At 38.7% G+C, this 19,124-nt stretch overlaps 1 protein-coding gene across 1 annotated transcript in view; it reads right to left on the bottom strand.

Annotated features, from left to right (window-relative positions):
- LOC133250030 (uncharacterized) overlaps positions 1 to 17,733 on the bottom strand; it is a 123,384-nt gene extending 105,651 nt beyond the window's left edge. Inside the window, exons 1-3 of the mRNA XM_061421203.1 lie at positions 17,665 to 17,733; positions 7,427 to 7,493; positions 4,906 to 5,100 (exon numbers count right to left, since the gene is read on the bottom strand). Of these exons, the coding sequence (XP_061277187.1) occupies positions 4,906 to 5,074 (169 nt within the window). The 5' untranslated portion in view covers positions 5,075 to 5,100; positions 7,427 to 7,493; positions 17,665 to 17,733. The remainder of the gene's footprint in view (positions 1 to 4,905; positions 5,101 to 7,426; positions 7,494 to 17,664) is intronic.
- Between the last annotated feature and the right edge of the window lie 1,391 nt (positions 17,734 to 19,124).

The following is a 19,124-nucleotide window of genomic DNA, read 5'->3' as shown; positions in this document are numbered from 1 at the left end:
CAGCAATCAGAGCAGAAAAAGAAATAAAAGGAATCCAGATTGGAAAAGAAGAAGTAAAACTCTCACTGTTTGCAGAATACATGATCCTCTATATAGAAAACCATAAAGACTCCACCAGAAAATTACTAGAACTAATCAATGAATATAATAAAGTTGCAGGATATCAAACTAACACACAGAAATCCCTTGCATTCCTATACACTAACAATGAGAAAACAGAGAAATTAAGGAAGCAATTCCATCCATCATTGCAATGATAAGAATAAATACTTAGGAATATATCTAACTGCTTCCCTGGTGGCTCAGAGGTTAAAGCATCTGCCTGCAATGCAGGAGACCTGGGTTCGATCCCTGAGTTGGGAAGAACACTTGGAGAAGGAAATGGCAACCCACTCCAGTATTCTTGCCTGGAGAATCCCATGGACAGAGGAGCCTGGTGGTCTACAGTCCACGGGGTCGCAAAGAGTCAGACACAACTTAGAGACTTCACTTTCACTTTCAAAGAAACAAAAGACCTATATATAGAAAACTATAAAACACTGATGAAAGAAATCAAAGAGGACACAAATAGATGGAGAAATATACCATGTTCATGGATTGGAAGAATCAGTATAGTGAAAATGAGTATACTACCCAAAGCAATCTATAGATTCAATGCAATCCCTATCAAGCTACCAATGGTATTTTTCACAGAACTAGAACGAATAATTTCTAGGAGGGAGTCTCATGGGTTCAGAGGTTAAAGCATCTGCCTGCAATGCAGGAGACCTGGGTTCGATCCCTGGGTCAGGAAGATCCCCTGGAGAAGGAAATGGCCACCCACTCCAGTACTCTTGCCTAGAAAATCCCATGGATGGAGGCCCTGGTGGGCTACAGTCCACGGGGTCAGCAAAGAGTCAGACACAACTGAGCGACTTCACTTTCATCAAGCTACCAATGGTATTTTTCACAGAACTAGAACAAATAATTTCACAATTTGTATGGAAATACAAAAAAACCTTGAATAGCCAAAGCATTCTTGGGAAAGAAGACTCGAACTGGAGGAATCAACCTGCCTAACTTCAGGCTATACTACAAAGCTACAGTCATCAGTAGAGTATGGTACTGGCACAAAGACAGAAATATCAATCAATAAAACAAAATAGAAAGCCCAGAGATAAATCCGCACACCTATGGACACCTTATCTTTGATGAAGGAGGCAAGAATATACAATGGAGAAAAGACAATCTCTTTAACAAGTGGTGCTGGGAAAATTGGCCAACCAATTGTAAAAGAATGAAACTAGAAAACTTTCTAACACCATAAACAAAAATAAACTCAAAATGGATTAAAGATCTAAATGTAAGATCAGAAACTATAAAACTCCTAGAGGAAATCATAAGCAAAACACTCTCTGACATAAATCACAGCAGGATCCTCTATGACCCACCTCCCAGAGTAATGGAAATAAAATCAAAAATAAACAAATGGGACCTAATTAAACTTAAAAGATTTTGCACAATGAAGGAAACTATAAGCAAGGTGAAAAGACAGCTTTCAGAATGGGAGAAAATAATAGCAAGCGAAGCAGCTGACAAAGAATTAATCTCAAAAATTTACAAGCAACTCCTGCAGCTGAATTCCAGAAAAATAAACCACCCAATCAAAAAATGGGCCAAAGAATTAAACAGACATTTCTCCAAAGAAGACATACAGATGGCTAACAAACACATGAAAAGATGTTAAACATCACTCATTATCAGAGAAATGTGAATCAAAACCACAATGAGGTACCATCTTACACCAGTCAGAATGGCTGCTATCAAAAAGTCTACAAACAATAAATGCTGGAGAGGGTGTGGAGCAAAGGGAACCCTCGTACACTGTTGGTGGGAATGCAAACTATTACAGCCAGTGTGGAGAACAGTGTGGAGATTCCTTAAAAAACTGGAAATAAAACTGCCATATGACCCAGCAATCCCACTGCTGAGCATACACACAGTGGGATTGCTGGTGGGATGATTTGAGAGAATAGCATTGAAACGTGTATATTACCATATGTGAAACAGATTACCAGTCCAGGTTCGATGCATGAGTCAGGGTGCTCGGGGCTAGTGCACTAGGATGACCCAGAGGGATGGGATGGGGAGGGAGGTGGGAGGGGGTTCAGAATAGGGAATGCACGTACACCCATGGCTGATTCATGTCAATTTTGGCAAAACCACTACAATATTGTAAAGTAATTAGCCTCCAATTAAAATAAATACATTTTTAAAAGAGAAAAAAAAAGATTGCCAGGAGAAATATCAATAACCTCAGATATGCAGATGACACCATCTTTATGGCAGAAAACGAAGAAGAACTAAAGAGCCTCTTGATGAAAGTGAAAGAGGAGATTGAAAAAGTTGGCTTAAAACTCAACATTCCGAAAGCTAAGATCATGGCATCTAGTCCCATTACTTCATGGCAAATAGATGGGGAAACAGTGGAAACAGTGACAGACTTTATGTTTTGGGGTGCCAAATCACTGCAGATGGTGACTGCAGCATTGAAATTAGAAGATGCTTGCTCCTTGGAAGAAAGGTTACGAGCAACCTAGACAGCATATTAAAAAGCAGAGACATTACTTTGCCAACAAAGGTCCATCTAGTCAAAGCTATGATGTTTCCAGTAGTCATGAATGTATGTGAGAGTTGGACTATAAAGAAAGCTACTGCTGCCGAGTCACGTCAGTCATGTCCAACTCTGTGCGACCCCATAGATGGCAGCCCACCAGGCTCCTGTCCCTGGGATTCTCCAGGCAAGAATACTAGAGTGGGTTGCCATTTCCTTCTCCAGTGCATGAAAGTCAAAAGTGAAAGTGAAGTCACTCAGTTGTGTCTGACTCTTCACGACCCCATGGACTGTAGCCTACCAGGCTCCTCCGTCCATGGGATTTCCCAGGCAAGAGTACTGGAGTGGGGTGCCATTGCCTTCTCCGATAAAGAAAGCTGAGCACCAAAGGATTGATGCTTTTGAACTGTGCTGTTGGAGAAGACTCCTCAGAGTCCTTTGGACAGCAAGGAGAACCAACCTGTCCATTCTAAAGGAAATAATTCCTGAATGTTCATTGGAAGGACTGTTGCTGAAGATGCAACGTTGTCAATACTTTGGCCACGTGATGCAAAGAGCTATCTCATTTGAAAAGACCCTGATCCTGGCAAAGATTGAAGGCGGGATGAGAAGGGGCGACAGAGGATGAGATGGTTGGATGGCATCACTGACTCGATGGACATAGGTTTGAGTAAACTCTGGGCGTTGGTCATGGACAGGGAGGCCTAGCGTGTTGCAGTCCATGGTGTGGCAAAGAGTCGGCCGTGACTGAGCAACTGAGCTGAGCTGAGCTGAACTGAACTGAACAACATTGTTTAGTTTTTATTGCTATTTTTGTCTTCTGTGAAAGTTTATTTTCTTTTTTTAATGCTTTATTTTATATTGGAGTATAACTGGTTAGTAATGTTGTGGTAGCTTCTTGTGTACAGCAAAATGATTCAATTATACATATATCTATTTTTTTCAAATTCTTTTCCTATTTAGGTTCTTACAGAGTATTCAGCATAGTTCCCTGTGGTATAGAGCAGGTCCTTGTTGGTTATCCATTTTAAATAGAGCAGTGTGTACATGTCAATCCAAAACATACCTAATTGATATATGTCTTTTATCATAGGTCACTTTAAACCAGCATGGGAAGTAATCAGAATGAACATTTTACTAATGATAACATTAATTAGTAAAATATTCATTAGGCACAATACCAGACATTCAAACACAAGTGTCTTAAGATTTCTCTTCTCTTGAAAATCAAAAGCATAGGAAAATATTGAGTAACATAGTCTTCCCCCAAAGAGAACTAGCACATTCAGTTTACTGACAGGAAAAATAAGAATATTGATAACTGAATTATATTGCAAGACTCTAATTTAAACTAGTTAAAACTGAATATTAGATTTTCTATAAATAGATATTTGACCAAGGTGCTTGATAATTTACCTTCTCTAATAGACTATATGCAGGAGCATTTGGACTTTCATAATTACAAAATACACTGAGAGAAAATTAATTTTGCTAGCAAATAGCAAATGGTTTACTGTTCTTTTTGAAATATATTTTCTTCAATAAATATACTAATGTAAAAAAAGAAGAGAGAGAGAGTTCAAGTCTAACCAGAATGCCCAAGGCCACTTCAGCCTAAGCCCAGAATAGATTCTGGGTCTTCTCTAAGCCACACAGTCATCTAATCACCTCCTGTGAGGGGCCCGAGATACTGGACAAAACCTTGGGATGGGGGACGTGTGTTTCCAGGCCATAAGAAGCTCATGTTCTAATAAGATACATAGGGGTGTGTGTGTGTGTGTGTGTGTGTGTGTGTGTGTGTGTATGTGTGTGTTTATGTATGTGTCTTTAAGTTTTTCAGTCATGCTCGACTCTTTGTGATCTCATGGACTGTAGGCTGCCAGGCTTCTCTGTCAGTGGGATTCTCCAGGCAAGAATATTGGTGTGGCTGATAGCCATTCCCTTTGCCAGGGGATCTTCCTGACCTAGGGATTGAACTCAGATCTCCTGTGTTGCAGGCAGATGCTTTACCATCTAGGCCACCAGCAAAGCCCACACAGATGTGTGAATACATAATTATATGTAGGAAGTGCTATGCTGTCTACCTAGAGGAATTTAATTAAAAAAAAAAAAAAAAAAGGCCTTCCTAGAAGTGAATTGGGTCTTGATTTCAGACCTTTGGGGCTTCTCTGGACTTGATTCTGGGTGGAATTGGTGCCTGCCTATACTGCCCTCCAGCCCCACATGGAGAACTGTCTGTACGTCAACAGTTTGTTTTCAGGAGTAGAGACAAGAGCCAAGAGAAGCCACTTGCAGGAAGGGAAGGGGCTCACCTTTCCCTTGCTGCTTTCTGGCTTGGTTTCTGGCTGAGTGCCTGGGTTTCAGGATAAACTGGTCTTGGAGTTCTTGCGGCCCCTCCAGGAAGGCCTCCTGGAGGGCAGAAGCAGAAGTGGAGCCCTCCAGTTGCTGCTGCAGCAGCCCAGTAGCTGGAATACAGCTCATTTTAATTCCATAGGGATGTTCATGACCTATATGGAGAAAAATCTAAATATAGATTCAGACCGATGGTGATGGGTGGGATCAAACCCACCTTACCGTGAGCGAGTATGCCACACTGGTGTGACTGCTGACCTTCAGGGGCTTCCGGGTAGAGAAGGCTGTGACTCCCGAGTAAGCACAATGTGCACTCTCTCAAGGGGACACGCTGCAAAAAGCAGGTGCCCAAACAGAAGGGTTTAAAACATAACAAGAAAAATGTTTTTAGACACCTTGCTTGGCTTGGAAGGCATTTCATCAGTGAATTGCACAATATTGACTTTCATTGTGTTTCCATCTGAGAATATTTATGGCCTTCTAGTTTCTGCCTTGACGCACTACACCTGTACATCTTAGGCAAAATGCTAGCCTTAACATTCCTCCTTTGAAACACTGACCCTCACACATAGACTCATAAGGATCAAAGTAAATATATTAATAAGCATTGGTGCTTAATATTTTTAAAATCATCGGACTATGTATGTTAAGAATGGCTCTGATCAGTGTTCTGTCCCACATGTCAGTTTAACAGATTTTCCATTTCCTTTTGTCAGTTCAGTAGGCAGAGTGCAGTGGGGTGGTTTGCCTTAATGTTTCCCTCCCGCTGCTGCTTCCCTCTAAGGGGTTTCCTACGAGACAGTGATCAGAGACAAGCCTGCACGGCCGAGAAAACCCAGAAGTAAAGTGCAAAACGGTGTTTACAGAGTGGAAAACCACACCAGAAATCATCGGGAGTTGCCTGCCAAGTGATTTGTTTTGCTCTTTCATGCTATAAATTGCTTCCTCTCCAGAGAATTCTCTAAGACCCTGTGCTGTCCTGTGGATTCCATCTTTAAAGAATTGCATGAAAGCTCCTTTTCTTTTGTTTCTGATTTATTAAATGCAACTGGAGGAGTTCTTGCTTTTGCTTTACATCTGGCATAAACACAATGTCAGTGCTCTATTCAGAACAAGAATCGCAGCGACTTCCATCCTTTAAGGCAAAAGAAGCTTCTTTGAGAGTAATAAAATACAACCAAGACACCAGGATAACCAGGAGCTAATCCATAATTGTCAGCTGAGAACATGCTAAGAAGCGCATTCAGAATGACTGCTGAGGCAGCAGCATGAAAGACAGCCTCTTAGGAGTCCTCAGAGCCAGCCATGCTGTTTGAGGCTGTTCTAAGCTTAGAAGTTGTCATCTACATGGTCTTATTTAAATTAATGCATTTTATTAAACTAAATATGTTTCAATATTCAATTTTTTTCCACTTTACTGCTGACTGACTTTTACAAGGATGTCAACAAGACAAGAAAAACACGTGAAATGGGTGAGGTGATTTTGTCTTCAGCTTTATACTCGGTGACTCTATGTATTCTAAGACTGGGAATATACATATCACAGAAAAAACTTAGCTGTTTAGATTCTTCAGACCACATGAAAATGTTCCTCAGATCACTTGAAAGAGTAATAGACTCAGGATTGTTGAACAGATGAAAAAAGTTACAAGAGGAAGTGCTCTAAGATTTCTAGCAGAAGTCATTGTCACCATGACTATATTGCAAGTTCCACTACAGATTTTGTCTTTTCCCTTGTTTTAATTCCTCCTTTTTTCACTGACCACCCCTGACAGATTTGCTCATCCAAGAATGTGCATTATTATTTTTAGTTAACTTGCTATGATAACTATTTTAGGAAAGATATAGTCTATTTATCAAAAATTTCAAGAGCAGTGCTAGTGAACTCAGCTTGAGAAACAGCAAAGTACATGCAGGTGGTTTAGTCAGTGAAGAATCTAAGTGTCTGATTGTGATTATTTCATTTTCTTTATGATGCTGAGAAAAGCTTTGGGCACAGAATAGGTATTGAATAAATGTACTTGAGGTCAGAGGTATGGCTGGATTTTAGAAGATGATCACGAAATAGAGACAACTTAGTAGTTAGAAAATGGAACTGAGAACGTCAAGACTGGAATATGAAAAATAATGTATGAGCAAAAGAAATTCCTGCTTGTGTTGCTTTCATACCTAAGTGAGTAAATAGAGAGTAAGTAAGTAAGTGTTTTCAAGACAACTCTGTTTGTCAAGTGGAAAAAGTAAAGAAGAAAAATCCACACTGCTGTTCCCAAATAGACCATAAGCTGCTGCATGAAGAGATGCTATCTGTGCTTGGGATAGAGCAGGTGCTTCGAATTATTTAAGACGTGTATAAATGAATACTGCAAGAGATTTTCAGTTTAAGGGCATTTAAGCTTAAGACTGATCAACCATTACTTTGAGACTTTAAAGTTACAATTTGGATCCCAACCAGCTCCATCTTAGGTTTTCCCTGACACTTACCAGTAAGTGGATATGAAGTCTTTTTCTCAGCAGAACTGATCCACAACTGGTAATCTTTCTCAGAGCCCTTGGAAAGAAAAAGAACTATGTGTCACAGCAAATATTCCTAGTAGATACTTGAAGAACTCATTTCCTTAGCATTTCTATACTTTCAAAAGGAGAATTTGGGCCAGTATAAATGCTATTTGGTCCATGGAAGTGGCAACAATTTTTGAGTGAACAATGCTGATTCCAGTAGCCCCTGTCCCTCTCTCATAGCCTCCAATGGATCGACTGAGATTCTTGTCCTTTTTGATAAAGGGTGAGGATCTGTGCAACCATAGTGCAGTCACAGTCAGCCTCTCACTTTGTGGGTGGTCCATGAATTAAAAAAAAACATAGTAATTTTTAATAAAATTATAAATAAATATATAAATTATAAATAAAAAATAAAATAATTTAAAAAAAACTTCTCTTCACTATGGAAGAGAAGTCTAATCTCAAGAATCCTGCTTTCTGCTGTTTTGAGACTCCTTGGAGAATTCTGGCTTTTGCCTTAAAATGTCCCTGCCCAGTCAAGCATGTTGTCCAGAAAGCCACATACTCTGCCATGACTATTCCTGAACAAAGTAAAACTTGAAAGGCAGCATTAGCTCAGCAACTGTTAACAAAATGAGACAGGTGCCCAAGAGGCCTTGAGTAGATGGCAGCCTACTGGCTGTGATGTAGGCAACACCACTCAAGGGAGAGAAGGGACAAGGACTCTAACCTGAAGAAGGAGTCAGATGTAGAAAACAGTTTCTTCCAGCAGAATCACTGCCTAGGAATTTTGAATATCCCATTTGAAACAAGTATAAATTACAAAGACTGCTAAATTAAAGAGCCCTCCAGGAGAAGATAAAGCAAAAAATGTTTGAAATAGAGTTGTTGGTGATAGGTACTAGGTACTACACTTACCTTTGACTCCTGATTAAAAATCATGGCCTTGCCATGAAGGAAGTAAGCTCCCAGGTATGGACGCAATCACACACACAAACACACACATGTAACTAAATAGGCTCAAAATGGCATGGCAAATAGAAATGAGAGAGCTGATAAAAATCTTTTCTTTTAAGGTAAAAACTGGAAAAACTATGATGGAATCCCATAAATCAGGCATATGTATATAGGCAAATAACCCTAGTTGTTCACTGAAATAGAAATTTTTTGTCTAGTGAGATTGATCACGTTAAGCAAAGGAAAGTTAGAAAAATGAAATAAAATGAGTTCTAACATTAATCAGTCTCCCCAACCTTATCCCTAAAGCCACTTTCTTCTAAGATTTAACTCTCATTCAGGGCATATATATCATATAGATTAGAAATCAGCGCAGAGGGGTGCTGTACTCAATGCATATGAATTCAATTTTATTTAAAATGTATTATTAAATTATATTTTTACAGAAATCTTGATGTCTTATACCAAATTCTGGCTGCCTTGAGGTTTTAAGGGGCTTTATTATACCATTGAGAAACACAAATACAAATATTGTAATTATGTCATATCACAATAGCAAGGTATTTTCACATTTATGTATAAATATGTATTCATAATTATATGTATATGTACATTTTACACATTGATATGTATATATATAAATACATATAATTTTATATAAGGATCTATGCTTTACAAGTGCTTTGTTCTGTTCTGTCCATCTGAATGTTCCACTCCTCTTTCTGCTTCTGAACCCTCATCCTCAAACATAGCCATCTCTTTCACTAAAAAATTTTTAACAAGCATAACAGTCCTATCAAAATATAAAAGAGCAGACACTTGAAAACAAAATGAGATGAAAGAGATGTGTACACAAACGTCTCCAGACCCATGGTCTTATTCAGAACTTGTCTTCTTCAGCAGTTCACAAGAGGCATTAGCCTTTGCATTATAGGACCTGCATCAAGGGGATGTAGCTTCTTGCCAGGTGGTCTTTACATCAGATTTACAACAAAACATATCATTTAGGATTTTCTCATACTGAGATTGAGTCCTCAGGTGCAATCAGGGTAAATGGAGATGGGACAGGAGGAATCAGGAAAGAAGATACAAAAAGAATAATCCAATAGAGGAGGAAATATTTAGAATCATAAATATTTTATTGTCTATGTGTGTGTGTGTGTATATATATATATATATATATATATATATATATATATATAATATACATTTTTTCCTTAAAACTGTAAAATTATAGCCTGATTTCATTGTGCTATGACTTCGGTTCACACAAAATTTATAATGGGAATACACAAATAACACATCTGTATAGATTATTAAGGGGCTTCCTTGGTGGCTCAGACAGTAAAGAATCTGCCTACAATATGGTAGACCCAGGTTTGATCCTTGGGTTGGGAAGATCCTCAAAGAAGGGAATGGCAACCCACTTCAGTATTGTTGCCTGGAGAATTCCATAGACAGAGCAGCCTGGTGGGCTATAATCCATGGGCTCTCAAAGAGTCGGACATGACTAAGTGACTAACACACACATAGGTTATTAATATAGTTTGGCTGCCTTCAAATTCTACCAAATATGATGGAGTTATCTGAAATAATCAGCTGTCTTATGATAATAAATACATTATACACAAACAGACACACACATACACACACAAATCTCAAAAATCAAAGTTGGTCTTTTAACTAAAAATAACTTGCAGGTAACTTACAGTTATTCCTAGCTTTGAAAGTGACATATTGATAACATCATTCACTGTGTCTGAATTTGTCACTGTTACAGTAACAGACTGCAAAAAAGAAGTGAGGAAAGCTGCTATAAATTAAACATTTTTAAACAAGTGAGTAAATCATTATTGTTAAATTGTTATCTATACTCTAAAGGCAAAGCTTATAATTCAGGTAATGACAAGGTAAAATGCTTGTATATAGAATATAATCCCCTTATTATAATCTACTTCCATTCCTTTATATAACATGAAGCTAGTAGAAAGCATTTCAGTAAAACAAATATTTCTGTTAAAGGATTTGAGGCACACAAAATATAATAGCTTAAGCAAGAACTAGAAAGACTGAGAATTCCACAAGGGCACATAGGCTACCCTCAGCACCTTAAGGCTGTTTCCATAATGGAGGAAAGATAGTTTAAAAAAAAGTACCATCTTGGTCTTCCTGAGTCGTGCTTTTATAATATGGATTTATTTCTTTGTCATTACATAGTCAGTTTTAGTAAAATTAGAATGAGAACTGGTTATTAAAGTTTTTTTTTTAACTACTATTCAGTGATTACTTTCTTTTTGTCAGGTGTCATGATTACTAAGATTTTCATGATTGAAATCTAATGAATCAATTAAATAAAACCAATTAATCTAGGAAATGAGATTGAAAATTTTAAAAATGTAAGTTCCATTCTAAACTGCCAGTGAACAGGGTGTTTATAATAGCTCTTGACCACACAACACATTAAAAAATGCTCCATAAAAATAGGAAGGCAACTTATAGAAAATTAATACAAGAGAATGATGACTACAATTTCTCAAACTTGGTGAAAGACATAAATTTATAAAATCAAGAAGTTCAGAAAGTACCAAACAGGTAGATTAAAAGAAAACCATGCTTTGACACTTCATAGCTACACAGCTAAAAACCAAAACTAAAGAGAATATCTTGAGAGCAGCTGAAGAAAAATGACAAGTCACATACAGAGGGTTGATTTGAGTGAGCAGAGAGTACTCATCAGAAAACACAGAGACTAAAAGTGAAACATCTTTACAGTGCTGAAAACATTTACAAACAGAATTCTATATCCAGCAAAAATACCCTTCAAGAAGGTGAAATAAAGACATTTCAGGTGAAAGAAACTAAGAAAATCTGTTGGTACCAGATATGTATAAGAAAAGGAAAGTTCTCCAGGATAAAATGAAGTACTAGAAGGAAACTTGAATCTTCAGGAATGAAGAACACCAGAAATGTTTATTTTGTGTAAGTTACACATAAATAAAGTTGATTTTTTAAAATTTCTAGGTGAAAAATTCTGAATGTAACCCATTGTCACAAATCAAAGTAGGTGGAGACGAAAGTGTGCTTTGCTGCATGAGAGCCCTCTAGATGCATCTCTTGCCAGCATTGCGTTTATCTGGTGGTCAGGAACAAATTGGATTTTGCCTGGCTTTGCTCTTGGCCAGGAAATAACTGTCTTAAATGACTTCCTTTTTCTACCTTCAAATACTGTTTTGTGTCATCTAGAGTTACTGTAAACTACAGTAGAACAAAGTATCATAAAAAAACATCCAGAATATCTTTTCATCACAAATGTCTAGGCTACAGCACTACACTTTCAGAAATCAAATTACATGCAAATAACTGGGGCTAATGGTATGATTTTTTCCCCCCAGTAGCATAAACAAAATGAGGTAGAGATTTGCTGATCCTTTCAAAGTATCATCCCTTTTGGCTCAGTTCTATCCAGACATTCCGCAGAATGAAAGACCTTTCAAAAGTCTTCTGCATTTAGCATTACCTTCCTCTTAATCCTGTGCTAGAAAGGGGCATTATTGAGATCAGCTAACAAAATGGGAAAGTAAATGGTTGATTAAAGTATTACACATATGGTAATTTACTAAAGGTCATAGCTGTGTGATGGTTATATGAGAGACTATCCTTATTCTTAGGACATACCTAATTATTTAAGGAGAAAGGGCATGGTGTACGTATGACCCTCAAAAATAGTTAGATACACACACACAAATATATATATATATTTATATTTATATATATATATATATAGAGAGAGAGAGAGAAGAGACAAATAAATGGATCAAACAAATGGAACAAAAGGTTCATAAATAGGTGAATCTAGGTAACTGGCATATGGTGTGTTCTTTGTACTATTTTTTTAACTTTTCTGTAAGTTACAATTATTCCAAATAAAAACATCAGAGGGGAAAAAAAAAAAACCAGTGGAAACAATCCAAACCACAATGTAAAGACACTCATCTTTTCACGGGAAAATATGTGTTCCCACACAGTGCTTGCTAAATTACTCCCCTCTCTCTTTCTCTTCTTTTTTGTTCTCCCTCCTACCCACCCCATCTCTCTATCTCTTCTGTATATCTCTATCAGTTTCATTTTGCTAAGTTGAGAACTTGGAATTTAATTTTTGATCTTAAAAATACTTACACAGGCACTGTTTTTGATGTCTTCAGTGAAGATTTTGAGGGGAATGCTTTCTGATTGATCCTTCTCTTCGGCTAGATTGACGTACCTAATAAAATTCAGTAATAACCCAGAATAGGGTAGACGAATTAGCTTTAGCTATTAGCTTATTTTCAAATCAATCAATGTTGCTAATCTTTTAAATACTGTTATTATTTTCTTTAAAAAACTCATTTACTGAATTAGTGTGGCTGCACCGGGTCTCCCTGTGGTACATAGGATCTTTACTGGCGGCATGCAGACTTAGTTGTGGCGCCTGGGATCTGTCTAGTTCCCTGAGCAGGTACTGAACCCAGGCGCCTGCACTGGACCACCAGGGAAGTCCCTTATTTGTTATTCTTCTTCTTTTAATGTCTATGTTCTTATTTCGCCTTATTTTAATTTTTAAATTTTCGGCTGTGCTGGGTCTGTGTTGCTGTGGAGGCCCATCTCCAGTTGTAGCCCGTGGGGGCCATGCTCCAGCTGCAGTTCACGAGCTTCTCCTTGCAGTGGCTCCTCTTGTTGTGAGCACGCGGGCTTCAGTGGCTGCAGTTCGGTTCCTGGGCTCTGGAGCATAGGCTCAGTCAATTGTGGTGCACAGGCTTAGCTGCTCCGCGGCATGGGGGATCTTCCTCTATCAGGGATCAAACCTGTATCTCCTGTATTGGCAGGCAGATTCTTTACCACTGAGCCATCAGGGAAGCCCTTGTTATTATTCTTAAAAGCATGGAGAGATAAACTGAGTAAAATCAAATTAGGGATTGGAAGAAGATATGCAAAAATATTTTCAGGAAAATAAGATATGACCCAGAAAGCAACAGGTCGCCTTTGTTATGTGAGATTTGGGCAGCAGATCCAATCCTCAAAGTTTTCCTGCCTAGATTGGCGGGCCCAGGGCCTTCCTGGGTTCAAGGACAGGAAGTAGCATTTGCTTTGAGAATCTTTCATTAGAGTAAGTAATCTACACTTACGGAAATTTAACATATGTTTTGAGAATAATGTTAGTTCCAACCATTAGGATGGAGAGAAAGGAAAGATGACAGTGACACACAGAACTTCCTTAAAGCTAAGCAGAGCATACATGTAAATGAGAGAACATTCTTTGCAGTAGCAGTCAGGATCAACCTACACAAGAAGTTACTTGAGGGGAGTCTAACAATTCCTACCAGGGAGAAGGACACAGTTTGGGGGCACTGCCTTGAAGAGATTTGCATTCTTCTATCATGGATTAAAAATTTAACATATGTATACTGTTGTCAAAATACCTTTGAAGGAAGGACTGCCATTTTTCCTTTTGTTCAGGAAAACTGCAATATTAAAAAATGGAAGAAAAATTACATAAAATACTTACACTAACATATTGCTGCTGCTGCTGCTGCGTCGCTTCAGTCATGTCTGACTCTGTGCGACCCCACAGACGGCAGCCAACCAGGCTTCCCGTCCCTGGGATTCTCCAGGCAAGAACACTGGAGTGGGTTGCCATTTCCTTCTCCAATTCATGAAAGTGAAAAGTGAAAGGGAAGTCACTCAGTCGTGTCTGACTCTTAGCGACCCCATGCACTGCAGCCCACCAGGCTCCTCCGTCCATGGGATTTTCTAGGCAAAAGTACTGGAGTGGGGTGCCGTTGCCTTCTCCACACTAACATATTAAGACTTGTATTAACATATTAAGTGCTATTCCAGATTAAAAAAAATATCAGCAGCCAGTTGTTAACTAATGTGTATGCATGTGTAAGTTGTACCTTCTTCGTAATTAGGCTCTTGATATGGAGTCTCTCTTTTTTAAACCATATTACAGTGATGAGAAGTAGATGTTCCACTTGACAAAAAGTTGGTTTGAAATCTAAACACTTAACTGCAGGTGTAATGCAAGCTGTGTAATCATGGGCAAGTCACTGAACCACTCTGTGCCTCAGTTTCCAGAACAGGAAAAGGATTAATTATACCTGAGTGTTCTTATAGGTAGAAGTGCTATTCAGATATAAAGAACATTATTATTCAGATTAAATCATACTTAGGAATTGGCATTTGGATGGAACTATGTTATCTCAGAAACAGGAGTATCCTATTAGGAAAAAACCCTACCATATTTTATTCCTTTACGTGTGTTCAGTTCTGTTCAGTTCAGTCGCTCAGTCGTGTCCAGCTCTTTGTGACCCCATGAATCGCAGCACACCAGGCCTCCCTGTCCATCACCAACTCCCGGAGTTCACTCAGACTCATGTCCATCGAGTCGGTGATGCCATCCAGCCATCTCATCCTCTGTCGTCCCCTTCTCCTCCTGCCCCCAATCCCTCCCAGCATCAGAGTCTTTTCCAATGAGTCAACTCTTTTCGTGAGGTGGCCAAAGTACTGGAGTTTCAGCCTCAGCATCATTCCCTCCAAAGAAATCCCAGGGCTGATCTCCTTCAGAATGGACTGGTTGGATCTCCTTGCAGTCCAAGGGACTCTCAAGAGTCTTCTCCAACACCACAGCTCAAAAGCATCAATTCTTCGGCACTCAGCTTTCTTCACACTCTCACATCCATACATGACCACTGGAAAAACTATAGCCTTGACTAGATGGACCTTTGTTGGCAAAGTAATGTCTCTGCTTTTGAATGTGCTATCTAGGTTGGTCATAACTTTTCTTCCAAGGAGCAAGCGTCTTTTAATTTCATGGCTTCAATCACCATCTGCAGTGATTTTGGAGCCCCCAAAAATAAAGTCTGACACTGTTTCCACTGTTTCCCCATCTATTTGCCATGAAGTGATGGGACCAGATGCCATGATCTTCGTTTTCTGAATGTTGAGGTTTAAGCCAACTTTTTCACTCTCCTCTTTCACTTTCATTAAGAGGCTTTTTTAGTTCCTCTTCACTTTCTGCCATAAGGGTGGTGTCATCTGTATATCTGAGGTTATTGATATTTCTCCCACAATCTTGATTCCAGCTTGTGCTTCTTCCAGCCCACTTTATGTGTGTACCATATAGTAAATTGTAATATATGAAATTAGTTTCTAGAAAACTTATTCTTCATTACTATGATCCTCTGATGCAGATCAATCTACTTCTAAATTATTAAAGATTAGCATTTTCTCTGCTAAAGTTTGTGTAGCATTTAATTATCCAGAGCTGAAAATGTTTTAGGCTCATTCATACACAGACTTATCACTTATTAAATTTTATTTATTGTGGTAAATTATGCATAACATACAACTGACAATTAGTGATCATCTGTAGATTAACAATATTGTGCAACCATCACCATTATCTAGTTCTGGAATATTTTCACTACCCAACGGCAAACCCTGTGTGCATTAAGGAGTCACATCCCAGTCTCCTCCATCCTCAGGCCCCATACCAGGTTTGGCTTATACATTCATTAATTGATAAACACTTAGGCTATTTCCTTTTTTTTTTTTTTTGGCTGTGGTGGATAAAGCAGCTACGAGCATTTGTGTATACGTTTTTTGTGTGGATGTAAGTTTTCATTTCTCTTGGATATATACCCAGAATATGTATGTTCTCCTATGGCTGTCACATTTTATATTCCTACCAAAACACTGCTCCTACCCCTCATCCCCTTTTCAAGAACTGTTTCACCAGGAAGTAGAGTGCCCTCTGAGCTCCCAACCTGCATATATACCCGAACACAGCTTCTAATTACTCATGGCAACCTGCAGAAGAGTAAAAGAGCAAATGGCCAAAGCACTAGGTGTCAGGCATTGTTATGAATGCCATGTATGTTCTCACACAGCTTTTAAACCTAAATAACAGGTGTAAACCTGGCTTCCTCCTTTCTAGCCTCACTAGGAAAAAAGTTTCTTGGACACTCCCTTATCAGAAACTGCACATTCCCAAATGAAACTGCTTCCATTCACTTAAAACATGGAAAAGATGTTTAAGCAATAGGAACTGGATCTTTAGAGAAATAAGTCATGGAAAGGAGACATACAGAGAATGATACAAATACATATTTCTTCCCCAAAAGCTTTCAAAGTTTTCATTAAGTCAACAGCTGAATTCTAGCATTTAGTCAATTTACCACTCGGCAGTATTTTAGTTGTCTTAGCTCTGTGATGAGACAAGAGATTTTGGTGTCAGGTGAGGAGGACAAGAAAGTGTGTCACGTGCGTGTGATGAGGGCCTGGTGTGTGCACAAGACTGAGATACGGGGTGTGGTTGTTCCAAGTGGCAGCGGTGAATGTTTCATGACGCTGGTGAACCCGGGACTGTCAACTTGGGATATTCACATTCCCCGTCCTCACTCCAGTCTAAGAATGTAATTGGAAAACTGACCTGTGCTCCATGGAATCGTAGCTGTGTTTTACTGTCACCCTTCTACACACACCAAATAAGATTATTTGTACACAGCAATTCAGGCAACCTAGTATTTGATGACACAATTAATGTTATGTGTATAATTAAATCCCATTTTAAAGGGAATTAATTTGGGAGTATAAAGTCAGTTTTTCAAATATAATTGTACTTTTTCAAGAAAGATAATCGGGATTGAGGGCAGGATATTGGTGAGGGGTCCTAGAGTCTTGCTCTCATGATCCTCCTTCCTCATACAAGGATACCATGAACACAAGAGGATCTGGCTTCCCAAGTAGCTCACATAGCCCATCTGAAAAACCACTGATCAAAACCAAAGGAAATCACTGCGGTCATTTCCACTGTTACTATCCACATGCATGCATTTGCACATGAGAACCTTTTTAGGAGGGAAAAGCACAAGGCATGTGTGTCATTTGCTGTTGTTTATGCCACGCAGTCGTGTCCGACTCTTTCTGTAACCGCATGGACTGTAGCCCGCCAGGCTCCTCTGTCCATGGGATTTCCTAGGCAGAATACTGGAGTGGGTTGCCATTTCCACCTCCAGGGGATCTTCCTGACCCAGGGGTTGAGTGGGCATCTTCCGCAAGTCTCCTACATTACAGGCAGATTCTTGACCACTGAGCCACCAGGGAAGCCCATGTGTGTCATTATGGTCAGTCAAGAAGTGAGTCACTGGCTTAATATGCAAGCAGATGAAAATGTCCTCGTTTTGAACCCACGTAGATCCAGGACACCAAGCTGTAGGTCTCACCTGAAGGGGGCCACAAAGCTCACCGGGGGTCAGCCCAGGACAAAGGACTTTCTGGCAACGACGCCGGCTTCACCAGCCTTGTGTATATGGTTGGCAGTTCACATGGTTCTCAGTGGTGTTTTATCTTTTATCTTAAAGTTCTTTTGATACCTGGAAAGAACCAAATAATGCCTCTGTTAGTTTGTTTCTGAAACGTAATGAGAGCAGCTGTGTTCATGCTAAGATGGTGTTTCTTATTGCTGGACGGCCAAGCGTGCCTCCTTCATCTCTATTTCTCACTGTGGATGGCGTGGCTAGGCATTTGATAGACCTTTTCAAAAATGCGTGTTCAGTGGAGGCTGGTCCAGGAAGTCCCTGAAAACACTTCCTTAATGGTAGGAATAGACATTTTCTGAATGTTAAGCAATGAGTATAGACCATCCTTTATATCTTAGAGCTTTTTTAGAGAACCATTAACTCATTTATCAGTCTCATATTTATTATTATATATTATATTAAAAATAAATCTTATATAAATGTAAATATTTAGCATTTTATAATTATAATAATATAAATGTAGAAAATATATAAATATTTTTGTAATTATAATTAGTTTATTATTCATTCATGTCTTGCATATGTCAAAAAATATTGAGAGGCTGAACCAAAATACATGCATGATATATGGTTTATAAAAATAGTTACACAACTTTTTCCTTAACAGAGACCAAAAAAAAAAATAAAGGCTAGACTAGAGAGATTTAAAATACATTTTCAACTTTAATTTTTTAAACAAGATATTTTATTTTCTAGCATAGGTTATTTTAAATTTCCTTTCTTAAAATTTTGTTCATAACATTTTCTCTTATAGGTAAAAACTGAAAAATTGTTGGCATACAAATTGAACCCCAACTTAAAACTCAGTCAGTCAGTCAACCTCAGATCAGTGGCCAGGATGTCTTCTGCATAGATGATAGACATCTTTCCCATTTACCTCTGGGGAGTCAGAAGGTCACCAATGAATCTGCTCTCTGACAGCTTCTGCTGATTCTCTTTTGACTTCTAACATGGAAACCACCATATCTCTTGGTTAATTCACAAATTTAACTCTTGGCAGGCCTGAGATTTAGATAGCTACAAGCCCTATGAAAGATGCCGAGGTAACTGGGGCACACAGCTCTGGAACTTTCTACAATTCAGAACCACATGTAGACACACTAAATGTAGAATGAGATCAGAGATACCTCGTGTGCAGAAATGCCTTTGATTCTTCTGGTTCAGGGAACAGTTAAAGCTCCAACTCTTCAATGGGACTTATGAAATGAAAATAATTTTGCAGGAAGCCCACTTGAAGGATAATCTTGATTCAGTGGGCACTATGAATATAAATATGATGGAAATCTGCTTTGTGATACAAGGTGGGTTTTTTCTACATTTGATTTCAACATTTTTACCCTGTGCCTGTGTATTTGAAGATTTTA

The sequence above is a fragment of the Bos javanicus genome, chromosome 6 (assembly GCF_032452875.1).
Source record: "Bos javanicus breed banteng chromosome 6, ARS-OSU_banteng_1.0, whole genome shotgun sequence".
In the NCBI taxonomy this organism is placed as follows: domain Eukaryota; kingdom Metazoa; phylum Chordata; class Mammalia; order Artiodactyla; family Bovidae; genus Bos; species Bos javanicus.
Note: the sequence above shows the minus strand (reverse complement) of the source record. Positions and strands in the feature narration are given on the sequence as shown.